The sequence below is a fragment of the Melitaea cinxia genome, chromosome Z, assembly GCF_905220565.1.
Source record: "Melitaea cinxia chromosome Z, ilMelCinx1.1, whole genome shotgun sequence".
Lineage (NCBI taxonomy): Eukaryota > Metazoa > Arthropoda > Insecta > Lepidoptera > Nymphalidae > Melitaea > Melitaea cinxia.
The window spans coordinates 2,079,819-2,103,245 of record NC_059424.1 but is presented as its reverse complement, the minus strand read 5'-3'; the positions used below and the strand labels follow the sequence as shown (position 1 = coordinate 2,103,245).

The window sequence follows — 23,427 nt, the reverse complement described above, 5'->3', positions numbered from 1 at the left end:
TCATGTACTTTCAACTTGTGAATTATGTAAATTAGGTTCTTAAAATAATTCAATTGCATAAAAATAAATGAAAATAAACGATACAAGTAATAATAATAAAGTTAAATCTGTTACTAATTATTACAAAGGAAAATTACTATCACAAAAAGCACTTTTCAAGCAAATTGATCATACACAATTAGTCTAGCAACACTGGATTGCAAAACAAAAAAATATTCAAGCAAACTGTATTACGGTAAAGTTTGTTAAATTCGTGTCGCTTGTGTAGGTACGCCCATGGCAATATAAACTCACACAAAACATAACTATGAAAATTATCTGACAAAACAGTTTTGATTTTTATTTTTTATTTTGTTTCTGTTTTTGTTTTTTGTGTATGTCCTCAATCTTGAATAAAATGTCTTTAAGTGCGAGCGCAGAAAATCTGTCGACTGATGCTCAGGTTTGTACTGTAAATATAGTTAACGTTTATAAATCGTGAACTTAATCAAAGTTACAATTAAATTTACAGTAAGTTACATTTCGAAGGTCCTTTAAATTTAATATGGCCTCATTTGATAAATACAGGACGTAATAATGAGTCACTGCACTGGTAGGAACCCTAATACGGAAGACGATAGTTGCCTGTGTATTTTACCTATTTGCTTGCTGGCGCGTTATTATAAACTATAAGTTACTTTTAATCATGTTTTCATTCGTATGAAGTAATGTGAATAGGTTAAAAGTTATATCAAAACTTTGTCGAAACTAAGTAAACAATGCGTGTTCCGAACGTCAAATTAATAAATACTAATTGGTCTCATTTGTCTCTGGTTTTTTTGTAACGTGTTTTTAACGTATTTCAATAAACAATAGTAATTTCTTATTAAGCATTTAGAACTGTTATTTTAATAAAATTTTAAGGAAATGTTTGATTAAAAGCTTTAAGCTTAGTTTTTTTTTTTACTTTTGTCAAATAGTCTGTATTGTCTGGTACTTTATGATTATTTTTTAGGGCTATTTATATTATTTATTTTATACATTTTATTAGTACATATTTATATTATTTATATTTTTTACTATTTATAAATAATATTTTGTAAGCTTTTAAGTTTTGAAATTGAAACTGAAATAATTGAATCACAAAATATTCTAATTAAAATTATTCCATACTCTACTATATTATTACAAATTATAAATAATTGCATTGATAACATAATACACACAAGCAAATTGTCAAGTAATCTTAAATCATAATGTACTCAACATTGCATGTAGCATACGGTGTATATAATGAACTAGGTATATAGATATTGTGTAATGTATGTAGTAATAATTGATAATGTTATCCAATAATTAAATAACTGGCCATTCTGTACAGACATACCCATTGACTTTTACAAGGTGCGCTGTTTATATGAATTGTATCGTGATATTTTATGCGTAAGTTACAAATAGTTACACAACTGAGTTGGTTAGGGAAGCTACTTTCAAAAGTGGTTATCATGAAATTTAATTTTGTTGGACAAAATATATTCAGATGGTTAAGGATAGGAAGCAAAAATTCATTTAAGTTTGAAGGTTTCCTGATTTTGAATAGTAGCCTAATGTGTTGGATTTGTAAAAAAAATTGAATTTGATTTGTTTGTGAAATTTCTCCTAATTTACGCTAAGATTTCTTAAAATCAAGATAAATCAAAATAAAATAAGTTCTACTTCACAATTTTTGGAGCCCTCTCCCGTCCTTGTCACAGAGATGGTCACATTTATGAGAGCCCCCGACCTAGTGTGACGTAACATATTTTGCAATTCTATACCTGTACATTATTATTTATTACATTAAAACTTCTTTCTCTAATAATTAAAAAGTCTCTTGTATGTTAAACATAAAATAATCTCCACAAACCAAGTAACATTACAAGAGACTAAAACTATATAAATATAACTTGCAAAGACATATTTATAAATAAATCCAGTAAAGAATTTTTATATCACAAAAGTACGCTTCAGCCTGTAATATCCCACTACTGGGCATATGCCTCTTTCCCCATGTAGGAGAAGGATCAGAGCGGATATATTCCCTACTATGAGTAACAATTGCTATCAGAAGTACATGATTACAACCGGGACCGACGGCTTAACATGCTCTCCAAGGCACAGTGGGGAGACCCAAAAAGAATGCACAAACACCCAGACCATGGCAAACATCTGTATGGCTAATGCAAATGCTTGTCATGTGCAGGAATCGAACCAACAACCCCCTATGCAACAGTCACAAACAAGTGCTGTGACCGAATTTTAAATATTAATAAACCCATCTAGGAGTTCCTTTTATTAATATTTTTCAATTATTGCTATCCTCAATGTTTTGACCGTTACACTCCTATTTGAAAAAAATTGTCTCCATATTAAATATATAGATCATTTCTTGTCAAATATTGTTATAGTCAAAGACAACTCATACAAATTGTAACAGACAACAAGTGTAAACTAAGTCACAACATCACTTGAATTGTTCATACAGCACACATTATGCTAAATAATACATTTAATATGTAATCAGTTCACTTGTCGAGTACCAGTGAGTCACAATAACGATTACCTCTTATGGCTTTTATATGTGATTCAAATAAGTTCTCGAGAATTACGATTAAGAATTATACTTTAACTTACTAAATAATTATTAGTTATTTTGTTTTTTATTTTTATTTTATAATTTTAATTATGTAAATTAGTTTATTATGACTCTTTCTTCCTACCTTTTTTTTTATTGTGAGGTGTGTAACTACAACTATAATCTGTAATATAAAATTAGAATATTTTTAGTAATGGCATTATTTTAGTTTTCTATTTATAATTATGATCTTATATATTTATATATTATGTAAAAACTTTTTATTTAATTTTGAAAACATTTAATATGCACAGTTTCAATCAACACCAAACAATAAAAAATATATCAGACAGTCTTATTTTAGAAATTCTTTAGAGCGAAAGTTTAGTCTTCGGTTCAAGGGTTTAATCATTGAATATCATAACATAAGTCACAGTGTCGAAACAGTTTCTATCACTTGTTCAGTTCTGTAGCTCATTTTTTACTTTTATTTTATTCTCGTGTACTAAGAAGTTTGCTGCCTAGTGGTGTTTTAGACTTCTTGTAGAATTTTATTGGTGCCTTTTAATATTACCCTCCTAACCTCCCTTGTCGTAAATAGATCACAGCTAAATAATACTGTTTTCAAGCAGTATTGTGTTCCTGTTGGGTGAGTAAGGTGACCAGAGCTCCTGGGGGGATTGGGGATTGGGTCGGCAACGCGCTTGCGATGCCTCTGGTGTTGCAGGTGTCTATAAGCTACGGTAATCGCTTACCATCAGGTGAGCCGTACGTTTGTTTGCCGACCTAGTGACATAAAAAAAAAATCTTATTGTACTCATATTTATTTATTTACACTTTTTTACACACCAACACAAAAAGTAACAGAAATCTAATTAAGTAAAAAAAAAGTTGCATTAGTTGCAACAGGTGGCCTTATCACCAAAGCAGCGATTTCTTCCAGGCAACCTTTAGGCAGGAAACTAGATATATACTATCAGACATAAACATAAGTACATATTATATATATTTATACATATATTCATAGTGTGATGGATATCTACGAAGTTGGCGAGGTCTCTGCAAAGTTAGTCTGGAACCCCAAAACGTGTACTTAGCGATGTAATCGCCACCCGCTGTAAAACGATTCCCAAGAATTTTAATGTAATATCATTATTGTTGCCCTTTAATAGTGTGTTAATTTAACCTTTGATACTTCCCTCATCATTACTTTAGCCTATTGTAGTCCACTGCTGGACATAGACCTCGCAAGTTCGCGTCAAAGATCCCGGTTTTCCGCAATCCTCATTCAGCCACCACCGGCAATCTTACCTGGATCGTCGGTCCAGCGGGCTGGAGAGCGCGCCACACTACACAACTCACTCATACATTAGTACTTCAACATGAGCCTTACAATAAGGTTGAGATGGATGATGATTTATGTTGGATCTGATGAGAATGACTGAACTGCCGTATGCTTAGTCATCTGGGCGCAGATATCGTGTACTTGGGAATCTAAAAGTAGCTGTTGGTTATAAAATGAGTTTCCGAGATCAGCACTCAAATAAATATATTCACAAGGTTAGCTGATCCACAGCTTTGTCTTTTCTATCAGGGTATGATCCCTTAAGTCCGTGGTTTTGTTCACGCTATGTCTTTCATTTTCCTAGTACTTACCATCTCTGGTAAGCATTACCAATTACCATATCCATCACCTCCCACACAGCTTACACAACATATAATATAATAATAATATTTTTTTACTTTTAAAATTATTTATATAATAAACGATTAAACATCTAAACATAACAAAAAAAAAAAATACAGTCGAATTGAGAACCTCATCCTTTTTTGAAAGTCGGTTAAAAATGACAAATATGATTGCCTGGTTGATTGACTCTTGAAACAGTAACGGCTAATCTTGATCAGACCATTAAACAAGATTCTTTTCTTATTACAAAGAAAATTTGCTGTGTATGGAAATATTATTTTTTTAAATCATTATACAATCATCATCATTCATCATTATTGTCAATTATCTATATATTAATACGTCCTTTTTACGAAAATTGCGAGGATGGAAGTATGAAATTTCGCATACTTATAGTTTATATAGAGAAGGCGTGCAGAATGCTATTTTTTGTAATTATGCATAAAAAATTCATTATATCATTAAAAAAAAACATTCATTTATTTATTTATTAACATTACACACACTACCACGTATAGACACAGACACGCATATATACTCTTTTGTTTATTGTTAAAGTCTAGTCAAATTGAGAATTAATTAATTTTTATAATATAATTTTATGATCTAATAATTTACTCTTTGTACTTTTCAGAGTTGTGATGGAGGTTCAATGTGCCTTGAACTGGCGTTGGAGGGTGAACGGTTATGCAAAGCAGGCGACTGCAGGGCGGGGGTGGCCTTTTTCCAGGCCGCTATCCAAGCTGGCACAGACGATCTGCGAACCCTTAGCGCTATATACAGCCAATTAGGAAATGCCTATTTCTACTTAGGTGACTACACAAAGGCTATGCAATACCATAAACATGATTTAACTTTAGCTAGGTGAGTATTTTAATGGTTCATAAATAACCAGTTTTAAAGAATAACCGTTATATTATACTTGTTTAAAACCACATTTTACGTTATTATGTAAAATTATCCTACGTAAATAACTTGCTATGTAAACAAGATTCTTAAAATAAGTTACGACTGCTCTGGCGTAATAGTGCGTGTACCGTGAAGGCGTTTAAAACACCGTCGCTTGCGGGTTCGATTCCTGCTCGGAATGGATTCATTTATATTACACGCTGGACATAGGTCTCCACAAGTTGGCGCCAAAAGTGGCGTAAACTCATGTGTTTTGCCCATAGTCACCATGCTGGGCAAGTGGGTTAGTGACCACAGGACTGGCTTTATCACACCGAAGACGCTGCTGCCCGTCTTCGGCCTGTGTATTTCAAAGCCAGCAGTTGTATGGTTATCCCGCCATCAGTCGGCTTTTCAAGTTCCAAGATGGTAGTGGAACTGTGTTATCCCTTAGTCGCCTCTTACGACACCCACGGAAAGAGAGGGGACGGCTATATTCTTAATGTCGTAACCATACAACAGGTAAAATCTTAGCAGACAAGTTTCCCATTTTATAGATTGATGCATTTATATTTATTGTCAAGTCTGGGAGTCTGTCCATGTCTCAGAGAGTGAATACTCGGTTTTAGTTGTTATCATAGACACCTGATAGCGAGATCGTTACTCATAGTAGGGAATATATCTGGCAACCAGTAGTGGAGTAGCATGACAGATTCATTTTCGAGCCTTCACCTTCATAGAGAAAGACGTGATTTGTGGGTGCTTTGGGATGTTCCTGATCAATCAATCAATCAAAAAAAATAATATAAAAACTCTTTACATTTCAGAACAATGAATGATAAACTCGGTGAAGCTAAAGCTTCCGGTAACTTAGGTAACACTTTAAAAGTTATGGGGAAATTTAATGAAGCGATACAGTGCTGCAAGCGGCACTTGGAGATATCTAGGTCTCTTGGTGATAGACTGAGTGAGGGTCGCGCGTTGTATAACTTAGGCAATGTATACCACGCACAGGGGAAGCAGTTAGGAAGAGTTGGACAAAACGACCCAGGTCATTTTCCTCAAGAAGTGCGTGATTGTCTTCTACAAGCTGTTGCATATTATGAGTAAGTATATAAAAGTCACGTTTTATTTTAAGTAAGTTTTAAAGTTTTTCTTATAAAGGGAATAATAAAAATCTTAGCAGATAAGTCTCGCATTTAATTTAGAACCGGCAAATAGTAATAATCTGTTATATATAAAAGAGAAAATGTTTTTATCACATAATTCCAAATTAGCATAAAGTTGAAAGTCGAATAATGTGGACTTAGCATCTTAAAACTATATTATCTAATAAATAAATTTTAATTATGGTATAAATTGATATAACTTTTTCCTTCAGTCTCGTTTCGTATTCCATATTTTAAATCATTATCTTGTATAGGTATGTCTTGTCAGGATATAACACATATACTGTAGAATATAAAATAAGGATTAGAAAATTAATTGGAAAACTAAATAAAGCAATCAACAATCAAAACAATGCGTATTATTATTCCAGGGAGAACCTCGAACTTATGAGAAGTCTAGGTGATAGACAAGCGATGGGCAGAGCCTGTGGCAACCTGGGCAACACTTGCTACCTTCTAGGTGATTTCACAAGGGCTATACGATACCATACCGAGAGACTGAGGATAGCTCAGGAGGTCGGAGATAGGGCTGCCGAGCGAAGGGCAAATAGCAACTTGGGAAACTCACACATATTCCTAGGACAGTTTGAAAATGCAGCAGAACATTATAAGTGAGCATCTTTTGTTGTTAATTTTGTTGAAATATCCAACAAAACACTCAAAAATATGATTGTGATCATGTCTGCGATGGATGAATAGCATTGCGATGGCCATTGTTACAGAATAAATTATAATTGAAACATGCTTAATCTCGTTACTAATTGTATTAGACTTGGATTATCTATATATATATGCTGTAGCGTTGGTTTAAATTAATTTCTGTCTATAATTCTCCCCAAATTTTTAGTATTAGAAAAAATTAATACTATAATAATTTTGTTGGATTAATTTTATCATCACTTCTATTACTTAAGAAAAGCCTTTTGATTGTTCAAATTAGAATTAAATTAATGAACACTCAATCATTTTGTATTACGGGGTATACAAAGTTCGGGGTATCTAAGTAACCATTGAAATAGAAATTATGCATTTAATAATATTCAAACAAAAATAGCATGCTATGCTGACATCAGAATTTATTTAAACAGTTGCGAAAAATAAATATATGTATTAGCAGTTGATTCGTTATGCTTGTGCGAATATAAATACTGTTTGTCTGATTAAAATAACAATATTTAATATTGGCCTAAAAGTTATTTGTTGGTATGTTGAATTTTATGGGCTAATCGTAGAAGTAACCAATGAAAGTAATATATAAATGAAAAAATTATTTACATTATTTAAAAAATATTTATCAATTAAAATAGATGCTGCTCGAAGGAAATTATTTCAATTTAAGGCTAATGTTCTAATGCTTTACTTTTTGCATTGTATCGCAATTGCGAATTTTATTTATTATTCAAACAATATTACTAAAGTTAATAGAATATATATATGCTATGAAGTATTTTAAATAAGTCGAGACATAATTTAGGCATGTTGTTTAACTATAAATATATTTTATAGATTTATTAAAATGTTATAAGAACAATATAAATTAATAAAATATTATTGTTTCCGTTTGTCTCCGCACATGCTAAATACCATATTGAATTATACATTACATTTTTATACATAAGCAGATGTACTGCTTATTTTCATATCTGGATATCTAAATAACCTAATTAAATGAAAATTGTATTTTCAATAAAACCTACTACTACCAATCTTTAGTTATATATATAAATAAAAAGAGTACTGGATATTCTGATAGTGGATATATGAAGATTAATTATTATATCTATACAGACGTACCCTGGCTCTAGCTGAGGAATTAGGAGACTCGGCTGTCGAGGCCCAAGCATGCTATTCTCTTGGTAACACTTACACTCTTCTACGAGAATATCGCATCGCAGAGGAATACCACGCTCGTCATCTATCAGCGGCAAGAAAATTGCAAGATAGAGTCGGAGAAGGCAGGGCTTGCTGGTCTTTGGGTAATGCTCATGCGGCCTTGGGCAACCATGAAAAAGCACTGTATTATGCTAAGGAACATTACAACATCTCTAAGGAGGTGAGACTTTCCTCAACTTGCCTATTTATTTTATTTTTTATACTAGCTGACCCCCCAAACATTGTTTTACCATATATGTTATTAACCTCCTTAATCCCCCCCCCCCCTCTTATAACTTAGGGGTATGAAAAATAGATGTTGGCCGATTCTCAGATCTACCTGGTACACACACAAACTTTCATAAAAATCGGTCCAGCCGTTTCGGAGGAGTATTTTAACTAACATTGTGGCATGAGAATTTTATAGATAAGACTAGCTGACTCGGCAAACGTTATCTTGCCGCTAAACGCTATTTAAAAATAGGGGTTGGTGGTAGAAGGGTCAAAATTTAGGGTCAAATCAGAATAAAATAAAAAATAAATAATATATCTACAAATAAAAAAATAAAAATTTAGGGGTGGACTACCCTTAACATATAGGGGGATGAAAAATTGATGTTGTTTGATTCTCAAACCTACCCAATATGCACACAAAATTTCATGAGAATTGGTCAAGCCGTTTCAGAGGAGTTTAACTACAAACACCTCAACATGAGAATTTTATATATTAGATGTACAGGTCTTCTGTATCTTGATATCTACAGAATTAAACGTTAAATCCAATTGGGTTGAATTAAAATTAGTATGTGTTTCCGTGTAAGTAAATAATAATAATGAATCAATATTAGAGGACTTTTTATCATTTGAATTACATCTGCCCAAAAAATAACCTGTTAATCTATATTCTGAAACAAAAACCTTAAAAGTATTGTTTTGGCAACCATGTCATCAATATATGAAATAAACTTTTAGGTGTTATCTTAGCTTTATATATAATAATAATATTACATATATAACATTTAATAATTTGCATCAGTAAATCATCATCATCATCATCATCATCATTACAGCCTATCACAGTCCACTGCTGGACATAGGCCTCCACAAGTTTACGCCAAAAATAGCGTGAACTCATGTGTTATGCCCATAGTCACCACGCTGGGCAGGCGGGTTGGTGACCGCATCAGTAAATACTAGTGGGGATTAACAGTATACAGGCACTCACAGTTTGTTTCAACTGTGTACATGTAGTATTCAGGGCTATAATAAAAACTCACACATCACATCAATGTCCTAAAATGTGGACAAAATAGATAATTAATAAATGAGATTGGGTAGAAAATATATCATATATATAGATAATTAATAAACGAGGATGGGTAGAAAATGGTATTGGTTCAACAAGTTATTGTGTCTGCCAGACCGTTGAATATCATTGGATCCAAAGTCTCAGTTGATTATATAGCGATTTTTACTTATAGTAGGTTTCTACTAACCCATGCTGGAGTAGCGTGGTGGTCAGAAGCGGCTTGTGACATTTTTTGGTTCGGGTTCCCAAAAAAAAAAAAATAAAAAAAAAAATAAACGAAAAACCACCATTACCAGCTTACCATTTGTTTCATTTAATCCAAACCGTCCAAGCAGATTCACAACCACTGCCGACGCCAGCTACAAACACACAGTCACGGAAAACAAAATGATTTGTTGCCTTCTTCACTTCACACAACCTTGATGTGTTTTAAAATATTTTTCAGATTTAAAAACACGCGTAAAAGATTTAGTTTTCATACAATTTAATTAAATGCAATTATAGGACGTGGTGACCCCTTAGCTTTCAGTTTGAGGTGCAATTTGAGTCTTTTCACCCTATTTAATAAAAGATGACTCTGTATTATTATATTTTTAAAACAAAATGTCGCGCACAACCTGTTTTTTCAATACTTATTTAACAGAAAATCTGTGAAAAACTGACGAAGCCAACAGGTTTGTTTGTTTACATACGAACGACAACACCGCATAGGCAGGTTATCCCGCGGCGCGCGGAACGGCCTTACCTGTGGTTCGGCATGTGTCGATATTTCTCTTTCGCAATTTTTGAAAAACCAGTGCTAGGAATTGCACTAACCTTCGTTTCACAGGAGCGCAATTGCTGGCGCTCCACTCGTTACTACTTGACGCCAAATTTCGTAGCCATAGGGTAATATAAATAGACTATTATAGAAAGAATGTAATGTGAGGATAGTGTGTGTTATAAAGAAATATAGATTTAAGATTACCTATGTTATTTTCGTGGGAGTGCACTGCACCAGCGCTTTTTAGGATGGAGGATAGAGGACGCCTCCTGTATTGAGAGAGACTGCCTTTGACCAGCAGTGGATATATACAGACTGATTTAGTTTAATCCAGTCTCGAATGTACTGTATTACTAATAATTATGTTATCTACTTAAATAATTATAACAGTTTATTGTTTTGTATTTTATACAGCTAGGAGATGTTCTCGGAATGGCCACAGCCCAGATGAATATCGGGGACCTTTGTAAAGTCCTAGGGCTCCCAGTTGATGCAGCGCCTTCGCCTCCTCAGGCAGACTCTGCGGCTCCTCGCACGCCTTTTAACGCTCTTCGCGTTAGACGACAGAGTATGGAACAGCTGTCTCTAATACAGGTATGCTGTGGTTTTCTATTGGTATAGATATTAATCTGTTCCTTTTTATATAAAACTAGGCCAGTGATTTATTATTAACAAACGCTTTTAAAATGTTCAGCGCCATCTTACGCCGAGTGAGTGAATTACATTTAAATCGTCTGACTAGTTATGTTAATTACCACTATTTAATAACAGATGGCCATAAATGAATTTTTAGTTTGAAGCATAAATAAATAAAAAATCAATGCTTTATGTCCCATCTGCCGATTGATGCCGATTGCTCTAATTTCATTTTATTTTTCTTTAGTCGAGCAGCAGACAGGTTTATTTAATGTAAAGATATAAAATTGTATGTCTAATATCTTCTTAATTTATAAAACAGTCGGGTTTGTTCGAACACTTTCTTTTTTTTCCTCTTTCCGAGGTATGCCCGTGCCCATATCCGGCCACCTGGAGCTTCTTAGCGTTACTTTATCATCCACCCTCAATTTTGGCTCATATATAGAGGCAAAAGCTCAAACAGCTGCAAAAAAACTGGGCGTCCTCTCGAAGGTGAGACGGTACTTCACTCCGGAATAGTTTCTGAATTTATATCAAGCACAAGCTCGATCATGCATGGAGTACTGCTCTCATCTTTGGGATGGCTCAGCCAAGTACCAGCTGGAGCTTCTTGAATCAATTGAGAGACGAGCCAGGAGGCTCATCGGTGATGATGCATTGGTAGCCGCAAAGCTGCAAAGCTTGCATCATCGGCGGAGGGGGGCCGGCCTGTCGGTTTTTTATCGGATACACTTCAGAGTGTGCGCAACTTTCACTCGAAAACAGTTGAACCGATTATTCGTTTTTAATTTTTTGTATTTGTCTCCGTCCCGAATTGCAGAATAACTATTAAAGACATTGGAAAATTGACGAAAAAACAAAATAACCGAAAAAAAAATCCAATAAAAAATGTTCATGGGTTTCGTAACTGTCAAACAGTTAATGTTCATCCCCACTTATATCGTCGATACGGAAACTTTCCCCTCAAATTAAAGAACGTATTTAAATCAAGTTTTGGAATCGACAATATATATCCAAAATATTCGGATGATGGTGCATTTTTTATTTAAAAAATGTAGAATTTTGTCAGTAATGAAAAAGGATTGACATATATATTGGTTGTCAAATATTTATGTGTGCGTATTTTGTGTAAACAGCAGCGAAAGATAAAGATAAGAGATAAAGATATAGTACCTGGGTGACCGAGCTTAGCTCATATATATATATATATATATATATATATATATATATATAAGAATTGCTCGTTTAATACTATAAGATATAAAGATATAACATTAATTATCATCATATGAATAACTAAAAAAAAAGCCAAACAGAGTTCAATCAAATTTCAAGAACTATTGGCTCAGATTGAAAAAATCTTTTTGTGTTAAATAGTCGATTTCCCAAAGAAGACAATAAGCTAAAAACATTTTAGTTACTTTTTTTTTCAAATTAACACGAGTGAAACCAGCGCAGCTAGTTTGTAAGATAAATTCAAGTATCAATATATGCAAATTCAATATTCAAATTGGTAACCAATTTTTTTTAAATTTAATTTGACTACCATTTATTTGTCACCAGATAACTCCAGATGGTAAGAAACGGGAGGGTGAAGACAAAGAAATGGTCCGTGGTGAATCAGAAGAAGGCGATAACCCCGAGATGTTCATGGAGCTGGTGGCCAAGTGTCAGTCAGATAGGATGGATGAGCAGAGAGCTAGCCTCGATAAAGAGAACAGACCGAGAAAGCTACAGCGTTCTTCTAGCAGTGGGAATAAGAATCCGTGAGTAGTTTTTATCTGTTTTTGCTTTTTTTTTTTGCTTTTCAGTTGGTCAAATTGTATTGTTTTTGGATAAGTAGCTTCTGCCCGAGTATAAAATACAATATTGGGGACCAGAAATACAACAGAACCTCCCAAACACAGTAATGCACATGGCCGGTATAAACATTTACCTTGAATGTACATCAAACAAGCGACTGTTGTTGCTTCAGCCAGATTCTAAGGCGTGTTTGATAACGTTCGTATTTTTCAGTTTTTTGGTTAATTCAACAAAATTAAAAATATAACATTAAAACTAAAACCGATACAATATAACAATACATACATACAAGTGAACGTTCTGAATTTAAAATTTTAATTTAAAAACTGTTGCTTTATTTTATATCTATTACACATTACTATTGGTGACTTCTAAATTTTGAATCGGAATACACCAGAGCGGTTGTTAAGTCGCTACCTTTTTAAACATTTTAGGTTAGTTCAAGAAAATATCTGTTACACATTACTAGTAGCGATTTCTAAAGTGTGAATCATGTTATAACCCCTCCAACTGCAAATATTTGTTTCAAAATATTTGCCCCATTTTTCAGACATGCTATTAACGGTTTGCCTCATTTAATATTTGCATATTTATTTAACTTTTGTTAATATGATGTTATGGTTTGCACCTTAACACTGTAGATTGATGCTGAGTTCGTGACAATTTGTACCATTGGCGATCACGATTTGACCACCAGTGCCATACAGCTGTATAGCGTCTTATGGGTCATTGTATTTCTATTGTGTGCTTTCGGATACCCGACAAAGGGCAACTTTCACCTGGGGAATATCGAGTATATACTATTTGGTATTTATTCTAAATTAATATGAACGATCGTGAATAACGGCTTCCCGCGTTGGTGATAAGTGACAATCGACATTTGCGTTAATGTTTGCTAAGTCGATATATACCTACTTATAACAAATGTTAATATTAACAACACAAATATTTCTCATGATCTAGGACATATGTGTTTGTGCTGTATTTCTCGTGACTCCCAACACAGGTTTCTTTTTCTATTTCAAGTGTGATTAATTTATTTAAAAAAAATGGGTAATAGTTTAAAATTTTTTTATTTTGCAATAAAAGACACACTCATTATATTACTGTCAAATCAACTTGTCAAACTTTTAACTTATAATGACAAGGGTCATCACCACTCTTCATCATCACTTCAGCCTATCGCAGACCATTGTTGGACATAGGCCTCCCAAAGTTCGCGCCACACATCCCGGTTTTCCTCAATCCTCATCCAACCACCACTTCTTACTTCTTACGTAGATCGTAGGTCCAACGAGATGGAGGACGTCCCACACTGCGTTTGCCAAGACGTGGACAGGACACGTCTGCTCAAACGTTCATCGGTCTTGCGACACAGATGACCAGCCCACTGCTACTTTAACTTGATAATTCTGTAGGATATGTTGGTTATTTTCATTCTATCGCGGATAGTCTCACCTCTGATCCTATATTTGAGAGAGACCCCAAGCATGGCCCGTTCTACTGCAGGTTGAGCGACTTAAGATTTGGTCTTCAAGCATTGAAGCATCAAAAGTGAAGACTCGACGAAGCCTGTCAAACGCAGCCTAGCCCAACTGTATCCTACTATCGGCCTCCTTTTCAAAGTTTGTTGCGGCCTAGTTGAATGGTGTGGATTAGGTAGATATAATCTTGAACAACTAGCAGGACACCATCGGTCGATACAGGTGTCGGTATGACTTGGTTGTTAAACATAACTTTCGCTTCAGCCTGTAATATCCCACTACTGGGCATAGGGCTCTTTCCCCATGTAGGAGAAGGATCAGAGCTTAATCCACCACGCTGCTCCAATGCAGGTTGGCGGATATATTCCCTACTATGAGTAACGATCGCTATCAGGTGTACATGATAACAACCGTGACCGACGGCTTAACGTGCTCTCCGAGGCAGGGTGGGGAGACCAACTAGGAGTGCACAAACACCCAGACCACGGCAAACACCTGTATGGCCAATACAAATGTTTGTCATGTGCGGGGATCGAACCCGCAACCGCCAGCGCAACTGGTACAATCCATGGCTGTGACCTCTGCATCAACGTGGCGTCATAAATAACACAACATAACTTTCGTTTTGTCCAAATTCACACTGAGACCACTCGTCGGAAGGACTCGTTTAGGCCGCCCAGCATTTGGTCTAGCTCATCCAACGTCTCCGTAAAGATGACGAAAAACAAAAAAATAAACGAGGGTGAAAGATGTATTTTGGGGCCTGAGTCACCTTCGTCCCCGAGGTGTATACCCCGTTGTGAATCCCTACACGTGGTCCCTGGGTGGTGCTTACCAGGTCACGTACTAGTGGTAGGCTCTAGCTCTAGTCGTCGATTTGCGACCACCCACCGAACAAAGTTATACCGTCAAGCGGCTATCGTGTTTCGGTATGTTAATCGGTGTATCCGACTGAGAGGTTGGATCGAAAAAGTTGCTCCGTACGAATTGACCGGTCTGACTTGCACTGGCGCCACTGCGCTGTGGTGATTGGTTTTGGAGAGTAGCGAGATCCGAGGCACGGTGCACCGCTGACTGACCGCAGGTAGTTGGGGGCCTAATTAATGTGCTAGCCACACACGAAAGTCTTCCCCGCCACCTGTCGAAAAATCTCGGGATGCGCCTTCGTGCCGGTTGGCGACCGGATGAAAGAGCCCGGTGGATATCTTCGGGGGGGCTCGAGCGTCCCCGCAGTCTCCAGATCAATCCTCTCTCCAGTGCGGCAAGTCGGTGAGAAACTAAGGGTTAGAGTAGCGTGGAGCTTCGTTTCACTGCCTTCTTCTCGCCTTCCTTCTCCCGCCAACTTATATGTATATGACAAAGAGGAACAAAAACAAGGCAGAACAGCGGTTGCGCTCCGTCTCACTCTCAGTACGCCTCTCCAACATCCGAGTCCACTACCATCTCGAGACTAAGAAACCGGCCCTACTGTTCCTCTCGGAGACGCAGATTGGCAGTCCATCTGACACAGCATACTTATGTTACCCGGGATATAACTTGAAGCACAATTTTAATCCACGCGCGGGTGTTTGCTGATATACCCGCGACGACATTGTTGCCGGCGTCTCCGCAGTCTTGAAGACTCCAGCTTCTCCAACCTATGGGTTTTGGTGGATACAAGAACGAATAAAATTCTACATGTCTATATCTACTCAGCTCATCTACTACTCAGCTATCTCTCTCAGCATCGGTATCCTACTGCTGAATTGGTAATGCTGGAGGACTTTAATGCCCACCACCAAGAGTGACTATTCCCATACCATCACACTGACCACGCTAGTAGAGAGATTCACAAACTCGCTTTAGCGCTCAATCTCACTCAACTGGTCCGGGAAGCAACTAGGGTACCCGATGTTGACTCGCATACTGTCGATTGTTTAGACCTTCTTCTGACCACAGACCCTGGCCGCTATTATCGATATCGGTTTCATCGCCTTTAGGCAGCGGACCATTGTTTGGTGAAGTCTGTATCCGCCCATTCACCGCCCGTTATTGCCCCAAAGGAACCCGGCGAATATGGTGATACAAGTCAGCAGACTGGGATGAGATGCGTTTTTTTTTTTGCATCATACCAGCGGCGGCCATTCACTAACGCATCAGCCTCAGTGGCAGCCTGACCCTGGTTTAATGCTGACTGTTCTCGCGCTGAAGCATAAAAGAACATTGCTTACCTTCGTCCTTTCCACCTGACTCCCTCTTTCCGAGGTGTGCCCGTCCCCATAGCTGGTCACCTTGAGCTTCTTGGCGTTACTATATCATCTAACCTCAATTTTGGCTCATACATAGAAGCAAAGGCTGCAATAGCTGCCAAAAAACTGGGCGTCCTTTTGAAGGTGAGAAAGTATTTCACTCCGGAACAGCTCTTAAATTTATACCAAACTCAAGTTCGCTCATACATGGAGTACTACTCTCATCTTTGGGATGGTTTTTGTCAAGTACCAGCTGGAGCTTCTCGAGGCAATCGAGAGGCGAGCCAAGAGGCTCATTGGCGATGATACTCTGGTCGCTACAAAGCTTGGATCATCGGCGTAGGGTGGTCGCCCTGTCGATTTTTTATCGGGTACTCTTCGGAAAGTGTGCGCAGGAACTCCACGACCTGATTCTTTCCTGCTACTTCCACCTTCGAACAACCAGACGCAGAGCGTTACGCCACCCTTATATGGTTGACATACCCACTATATGCACTAAGCGATTCGCTAGTACATTCTTGATGCGTACGGCTAAAGAATGGAACTCTCTACCAGCGTCTGTGTTTCCGGATAGCTCCAATCTGGAGTCTTTAAGTCGCGAGCGAATAGGCTACTTCTAGGTAAGCGTGCTCCATCCTAGAAAAAAAATTGTATTCGCCGTTGACGTCGATACCTTGTACCCCCAATCTAAGGTATTAAAGACATCCTCCAGCGAAGTAGTAATCAGTTTCGGTGATGTTACGTCCCCCCGTCTTACCCCGCGCCCAATTTTACTACAAAAATGAGTTTTCACTAAAAAAAATCAATGATCATTTTAACATGCTTTAAAAGGGGAAAAAAGTCAAGTTTTAGTAATTGACAGTTTATTCATTATTTAAAACCACCATCATAATATTATGTTGATTGTTTTAAATGTTGTCTTCATACGGTCCTCACATCGATTTTTTTTGCATAATACAACACATTGGAAATAGTAATACCACAATTGTCACGCAATGTCAGACGATGATTCACAGCAATTAATTAAACATCAAGTAAAATGTCTTCGCATAGTTGAAATGCTATAATTATTTTAAATAAATAATTTATTTCTGTATATTATCAGGTCATGGTCAGGGAAAGTTTCTTCGTATTTTATATACAAACTAGCTGGCTCCGCAAACGTTGAATGATATTAACTCCCTTAATCCCCTCCCCCCCTATAAGCTAGGGGTATCAAAAATGGATGTTGGCCGATTCTCCGACCTACCTATAGATCTATCTCAGATCTACACAAAATTTTTCAAAAATCGGTCCATCCATTTCGGAGGAGTATCGTATTGTTCGAGAATTTTATATATAAGATTTAAGAATTTTTCATAACAATCAAAATTTTTACTGAACTAATAATATAATATATTTATATCTGCAACTGTGTCTAGCTCTTAGCTAATTCCAAGATTTTAGATTCCTAACATACGTAACTCTAATCATGCAAAATTTTAATTAAAATTACTTGATAAACGACAAAATTATAAAAAATATTAGTTCTACCATAGGTAACGAAAAAATAATAAAACTATTATAACTTTGAATACGTTTGGACCAATTACAATTAATAGACAAACACATAATGGCTAATATATGGAAACTACAAGATTGCATCTCAGTATTTTATTAAAAAAAGCACAGGTTACAATTCTCGCACTGTATACAAACGATTGGTATAATTAGCTATAATGGTACATTCCAAACTAACTAGTACAACATATATACTAAAATCAAATCCAGATCTCTCGTAGATTTATACCAAAAGCGACAATTAACTCCACTGGCAGGTTATGTAAACAAAATATCCAATATTACGAGTGATATAAACAGACTATATTTACAAATACTGGTAAGCCTTTGATTTAACAGGACGAAATCCCTTCCAATACGAATGTGAATGCATATATTAATCTGATTAATATGGTTGGCTACCGGCTCGCTTTAATATTCGGATCCCTGCACGTTCATTAAAAAAATATAAAAAAAAAAAAAACTAAGAGATAATTCCATATTCATGCGCTTGGAAAACTGACAAAGTACGGAATTATTGACGTTTTTCATAACCGTATGGTTTTAGAAATTATATTATACTTTTGTATCTATTTGATATCCTGGTGCAGTGATTGGCAAAACCTAATGAAATTCGTAAGTCAATAATGTTTTAAATTTTTCTATATTATTTTGAAAGAATAGTAAGGATATCTGATTAAAAAGGGAGGAATTAGTAAAACACGTCAGCAAAGTAAATTCTTTTTGTTTTAGTTGTCTTATAGATACAGAACATATGACGATTTAAATGGAATATTTACCACTTTTTGTCCGTTATTTTGTATTCTCAATACTTCGACATTATTGCAAGTGTTAGAAGCGCTGTATGTGGACTCGTTAAAAACTTTTATGTTGTCTAAGTAACGTCAATTATTACACAAATTCAGTGCTATCTTGAAATTAAAAATATAAATCTTAATTTCAGTTTTGAAAAACGATTATCACAGTATTAAAAAACAATTTTAAGTTTTTATTTGCCATTTTAGTATATCTAGGGTCTTGTTAATATTGCAAATTGTCTTATGAAATCTAAATCAATTAAAATTATATTGTATGTTACCAAGTTTCTACGCATTCATCCCATATTCAGCCTGTAACATTCCACTGCTGGGCATAGGACTCTTTCTTCCTGTAGGAAAATAATTGGAGTTTAATCCACCACGCTGCTCCACTGCAGGTTGGCGGATATATTCCCTATTATCAGTATCAGGTATTTACGATAACAATCGGGATCGACAGGTGGGTCTTCCCCACAAGGACAGACATCCAAACTGGAAAGAAATATTTGTACAAATACAAATATCCATCTCGAATGGGAGTCGAACCCGCAAACCGTGGGTGTTTTGAAAAGTAAAAATTGTAGAATTCTTGGGAGGAAAATCGCTTCTCCTTAATACAGATAGCTCAGCTACCTAGCTAGGAGAAGTAGAGATCATAATAGTAATTGCTTTCAAATTACACCTAGATACTGATTGTTCCTTTTTTGTCACTTGTTACTTGAATATGTTGTGTAAATACGGAAATAAATAAATAAATACTTCTAGAACTGTTATATAAATTTTATTGTAATAAAAATTAGAAAGACATTGAGTTTTAGGCTATTATTCGCACCACTACACCAGAGCGGTTGTTCACTTCTAAAGAAATGTATTTTAAAATATCACGCTTGGAAGTCTGTAATTATGGTCATAATGAAATCATAATGACCTCCGCTGCTTTTTTTGTGAACAGTAACTGTACTACTGCGTGCAATTATTATTACCAATACATGTGCTACTTTCGTGCATCTGATAAATGTATTGTAAACTACTTTTACTACTATTAGTACTACTGAATTGAACTACGATCCTAATCTTGTCGAGTATTTTTTTTTAATACAGCTAATAAATAAAAGCTAGCCGGTGACTTCCACGTAATTGTCACACAACAAAAAAAGTAATGTCAATTGCGTCACTATTAACGATAAAAAAAATCAAAAACTCGTATAAAGGATATCTTTGTATTCAATTTATTTTGTACAGCTTCATTCGTATAATATTATAAATTGTTAAATTTTTCATCACTCCAGGCAATATGTTATACAATACATGCTTTGTTTGAGTACAATTTAAAAAGCATTTTACATTTAGTGCAAAGGTCCATTCACATAAATCTGTATTTTAAAAAGGTTTGCAACATTTTTTTTTCATATTTAATATATTATTGTTAGTTTTCAACAATTCACTAAGTTACTTCCTACTAGTTTTACATAACCGCAGGTATCCCTATAACCCTCTCAAAACCTAATTAAACCCACTGTTATAAGAAGTACACTATCAAAAGCCCCCCTCTCTATGTGCAACTGACATTTCGATCTTAATTAATACTAAAGCTCAGTATTCTGAGTCTGTGCTCGTCGAATTATCTCGGCAGGATACCGTTGGCTCACCCTCCTCTTCCCCCCTCCCCCGCTATCCTAAACCAAATTTCATTGTCCTTTACGCACGCATAATTATTTTAGGTTCACTTGATACATGTACATGAACTAACAAGTCCGTTTGGTGTTGCCTAAAAATATTGTATCGATTTATTAACCCCACTGACTAGCCCGTTGGCATTGTTTGTATTGACCCTGCGTTTGTCTGCCGTCTTTTTATTTATACATATCTAATACTAATTAACGAGTAATTCTTGTATTCTATATGTATATAATTTGAATCTCGGAAACGGTTCCAACGATTTTCATGAGATTTAGTATGTAGGGGATTTCGGGGGCGATAAATCAATACAGCTAGGATTAATTTTTAGAAAATGTCGTTTTATCCCTGTTTTTAGGCAATGAAAAAATGGCTACAGTATCGTTAAAATACGAAGATAAATTTAATAACCTTGTAATAACTCAGGTGGGAAATGGGCCAGTCGGGATTGACTGAGAAGACCACGATTCAAATTCCTATGTCTCCAGATCGATTATTTTTTTCCTTTTTTTTTCTAATTGCACTCATAATTTTTTATTTAAATAACTAGTTCATATTTTTTATTATTATGTCGTATATGTAATTCGTATTTAAATATAATTTCAAAAAAAAAACACAACTAAAAATACCGAGCTTAACTCGGTCACTTGGGAACTGTATATTTATTTAAAAAAACGAGGTATGCCTATATCAGCTGACTTTTACCTAAAACATATGCATTTAGTTGCCCACCTTACAAAACAGAAGACGTGTGCATCATCATCATCATCATCATTATCATTACGATTACCATCACTACCATCACCATCACCATCACTTCAGCCTATCGCAGTCCACTGCTGGACATAGGCCGCCCCAAGTTCGCGCCAGACATCCCGGTTTTCCGCAATCCTCATCCAGCCTACACCGACAATCTTACGTAGATCGTCGGTCATAAATAATCGTGTAATATATGCCAAAAAAGGAGAAAGTTCTCATTTCGGCTGTATTTTCTATGTGTGTTATTTCATTATTTCATTTTGTAAATTTTTTAAACATGCAATTCTGTTGGTGGTTCTAATTAAATAAATAAATAAATAAATTTTACCGCGTGTACGAATTTTGATGATTAGTTTTTAATCCACAGCTTGTGATGTGGTCCCGTTTAAACTTGATCGAGATCTGACGACTACCTACTTTTTATGTTACCCCCTGATAATGCTTATTTTATTGACAGTTTATCGACAACCCACGCCATATTACTTTCCGATGTAATTGAAGTCGGTTTTTTTTTTCGTTTGCGAGCAAACATAGTGAATGAATATTGTATTATATAAGTACGTTTAGTACTATAAATTGATTTAATTATGTGTATTAAACTTGCGTTGTTGATTGGGCACTGTTACTGACATATTTTTCATATACATACTACTTTTATTAAAGGTTGCCTGGAAGAGATCGCTATAAGCGATAAGGCCGCCTTTGCATACATTACTTGTTTTGTATCTAATCGTTCTGAAATGTATCTTTTTTTTTGTGTGTGCAAAGTTTAATAATAATAATAATAGTATTATTATTTTTTAAGAATTACTTGTGCAATTCAAAGTTGTTTTGGGTGTTTCATTATTAAATAATGTAGTGCAGTAATCGTCTTGAAACAATTATCAGGTAAGTGTTCGTACGTCTGATCGGGAACTGAGAGGTTAATGGCATAGAATAGACGGCGAGCGCATCATATTGATCATCACAAGGATAGACAAAGCTGTGCTATTGACGTTTAATATAACAGGGAAACGGAAATTAAGCTTAATTAATATTAGATTAGGTTCAACGTTAAAATTAAATGGTTATAACAATAAAATGTGCCGTTGCGAGCGATGCGGAAAAACTTATGGATATATTTTTAATTAGTCATCTAAACAATCGCTTTGTTGTGTAGTGTTAATTGTGCCGCGTCGACGCTTAAACACCGGCGGTTAGCGGGTTCGATTTCTCGCACGCGATGGATTTACAAATATTTCTTTCCGGTTTCGATATCTGTCCTCGTGGGTCTCCTCACCTTGTCTCGGAGAACACGTTAAGCCGCCGGTCTCGGTTGTTATCATAGACACGTGATAGCGATCGTTACTCGTAGCAGATAATATAACCGCCAGCCCCCAGTGGAGCAGCGTGGTGTATTAAGCTCCAAACCTTTTCCTACACGAAGAAAAAGCCCTATGCCCAGCAGTGGGACGTAACAGGCTAAATCGTGAGTTTCCTAAAATATTTTTTCTCAAACACTGACATTTCGCAAATATACAAAATTATTCATATATAATTTTCAATTTTTTATTTTAAAATACATACGCTCGCGTACTTATCGCACGTAAGGCTTTTAACTCTTTTACTTTAAAACCATCATTACCTCAAATTATCGAATATTTAAAACAAATATTTAATAGGTGCACAGTTTTGCTACCAAACAGTACTTCGGATATACTTATGATCTCATTAATGATTCGAAGCTTAAATGTTGCGCTGTTTATGCAACTATATGTAATTGTTTAAGTATTAATCCCTTTCCACTTTTAGAATCGCTTGGCCGATTTTTTATAAGTTGTTTAATTCTTTATTTTCTTTATTTGAGAATGCATTTGATTAACGAGATTACGTCTGCCTGGTCAGCTATGTTAATTATGATATAGAACAGTTTATAAATAAGCTGATAGCTTAACTCAACAAAGGACGGGTGGGCTTACGCCCAGACCAGAAACAATATTGGTGAAAATAAAAATAAATGCCTGAAGGGGGAATCGAATTCGCTACCGTCAACGTAAATTCCAATACTTACTCTAATGTACCAAAACGTTGTCGATGCATTCGCCGATTTTGTTAAAAGCATTTTTTAACAACGTACGTATTCAACATGTGAGCCTGACATATCGTATTTATTTCCTTTACCAGACAGAAATACTAGACAAATGGAAATAGTACCAATGA

At 35.5% G+C, this 23,427-nt stretch overlaps 1 protein-coding gene across 1 annotated transcript in view; it reads left to right on the top strand.

Annotated features, from left to right (window-relative positions):
• Positions 1 to 217: 217 nt before the first annotated feature.
• Positions 218 to 23,427, top strand: part of LOC123668985 (G-protein-signaling modulator 2) — a 54,076-nt gene continuing 30,866 nt past the window's right edge. Inside the window, exons 1-7 of the mRNA XM_045602667.1 lie at positions 218 to 442; positions 4,918 to 5,147; positions 5,999 to 6,277; positions 6,712 to 6,951; positions 8,129 to 8,393; positions 10,699 to 10,797; positions 12,484 to 12,686. Of these exons, the coding sequence (XP_045458623.1) occupies positions 377 to 442; positions 4,918 to 5,147; positions 5,999 to 6,277; positions 6,712 to 6,951; positions 8,129 to 8,393; positions 10,699 to 10,797; positions 12,484 to 12,686 (1,382 nt within the window). The 5' untranslated portion in view covers positions 218 to 376. The remainder of the gene's footprint in view (positions 443 to 4,917; positions 5,148 to 5,998; positions 6,278 to 6,711; positions 6,952 to 8,128; positions 8,394 to 10,698; positions 10,798 to 12,483; positions 12,687 to 23,427) is intronic.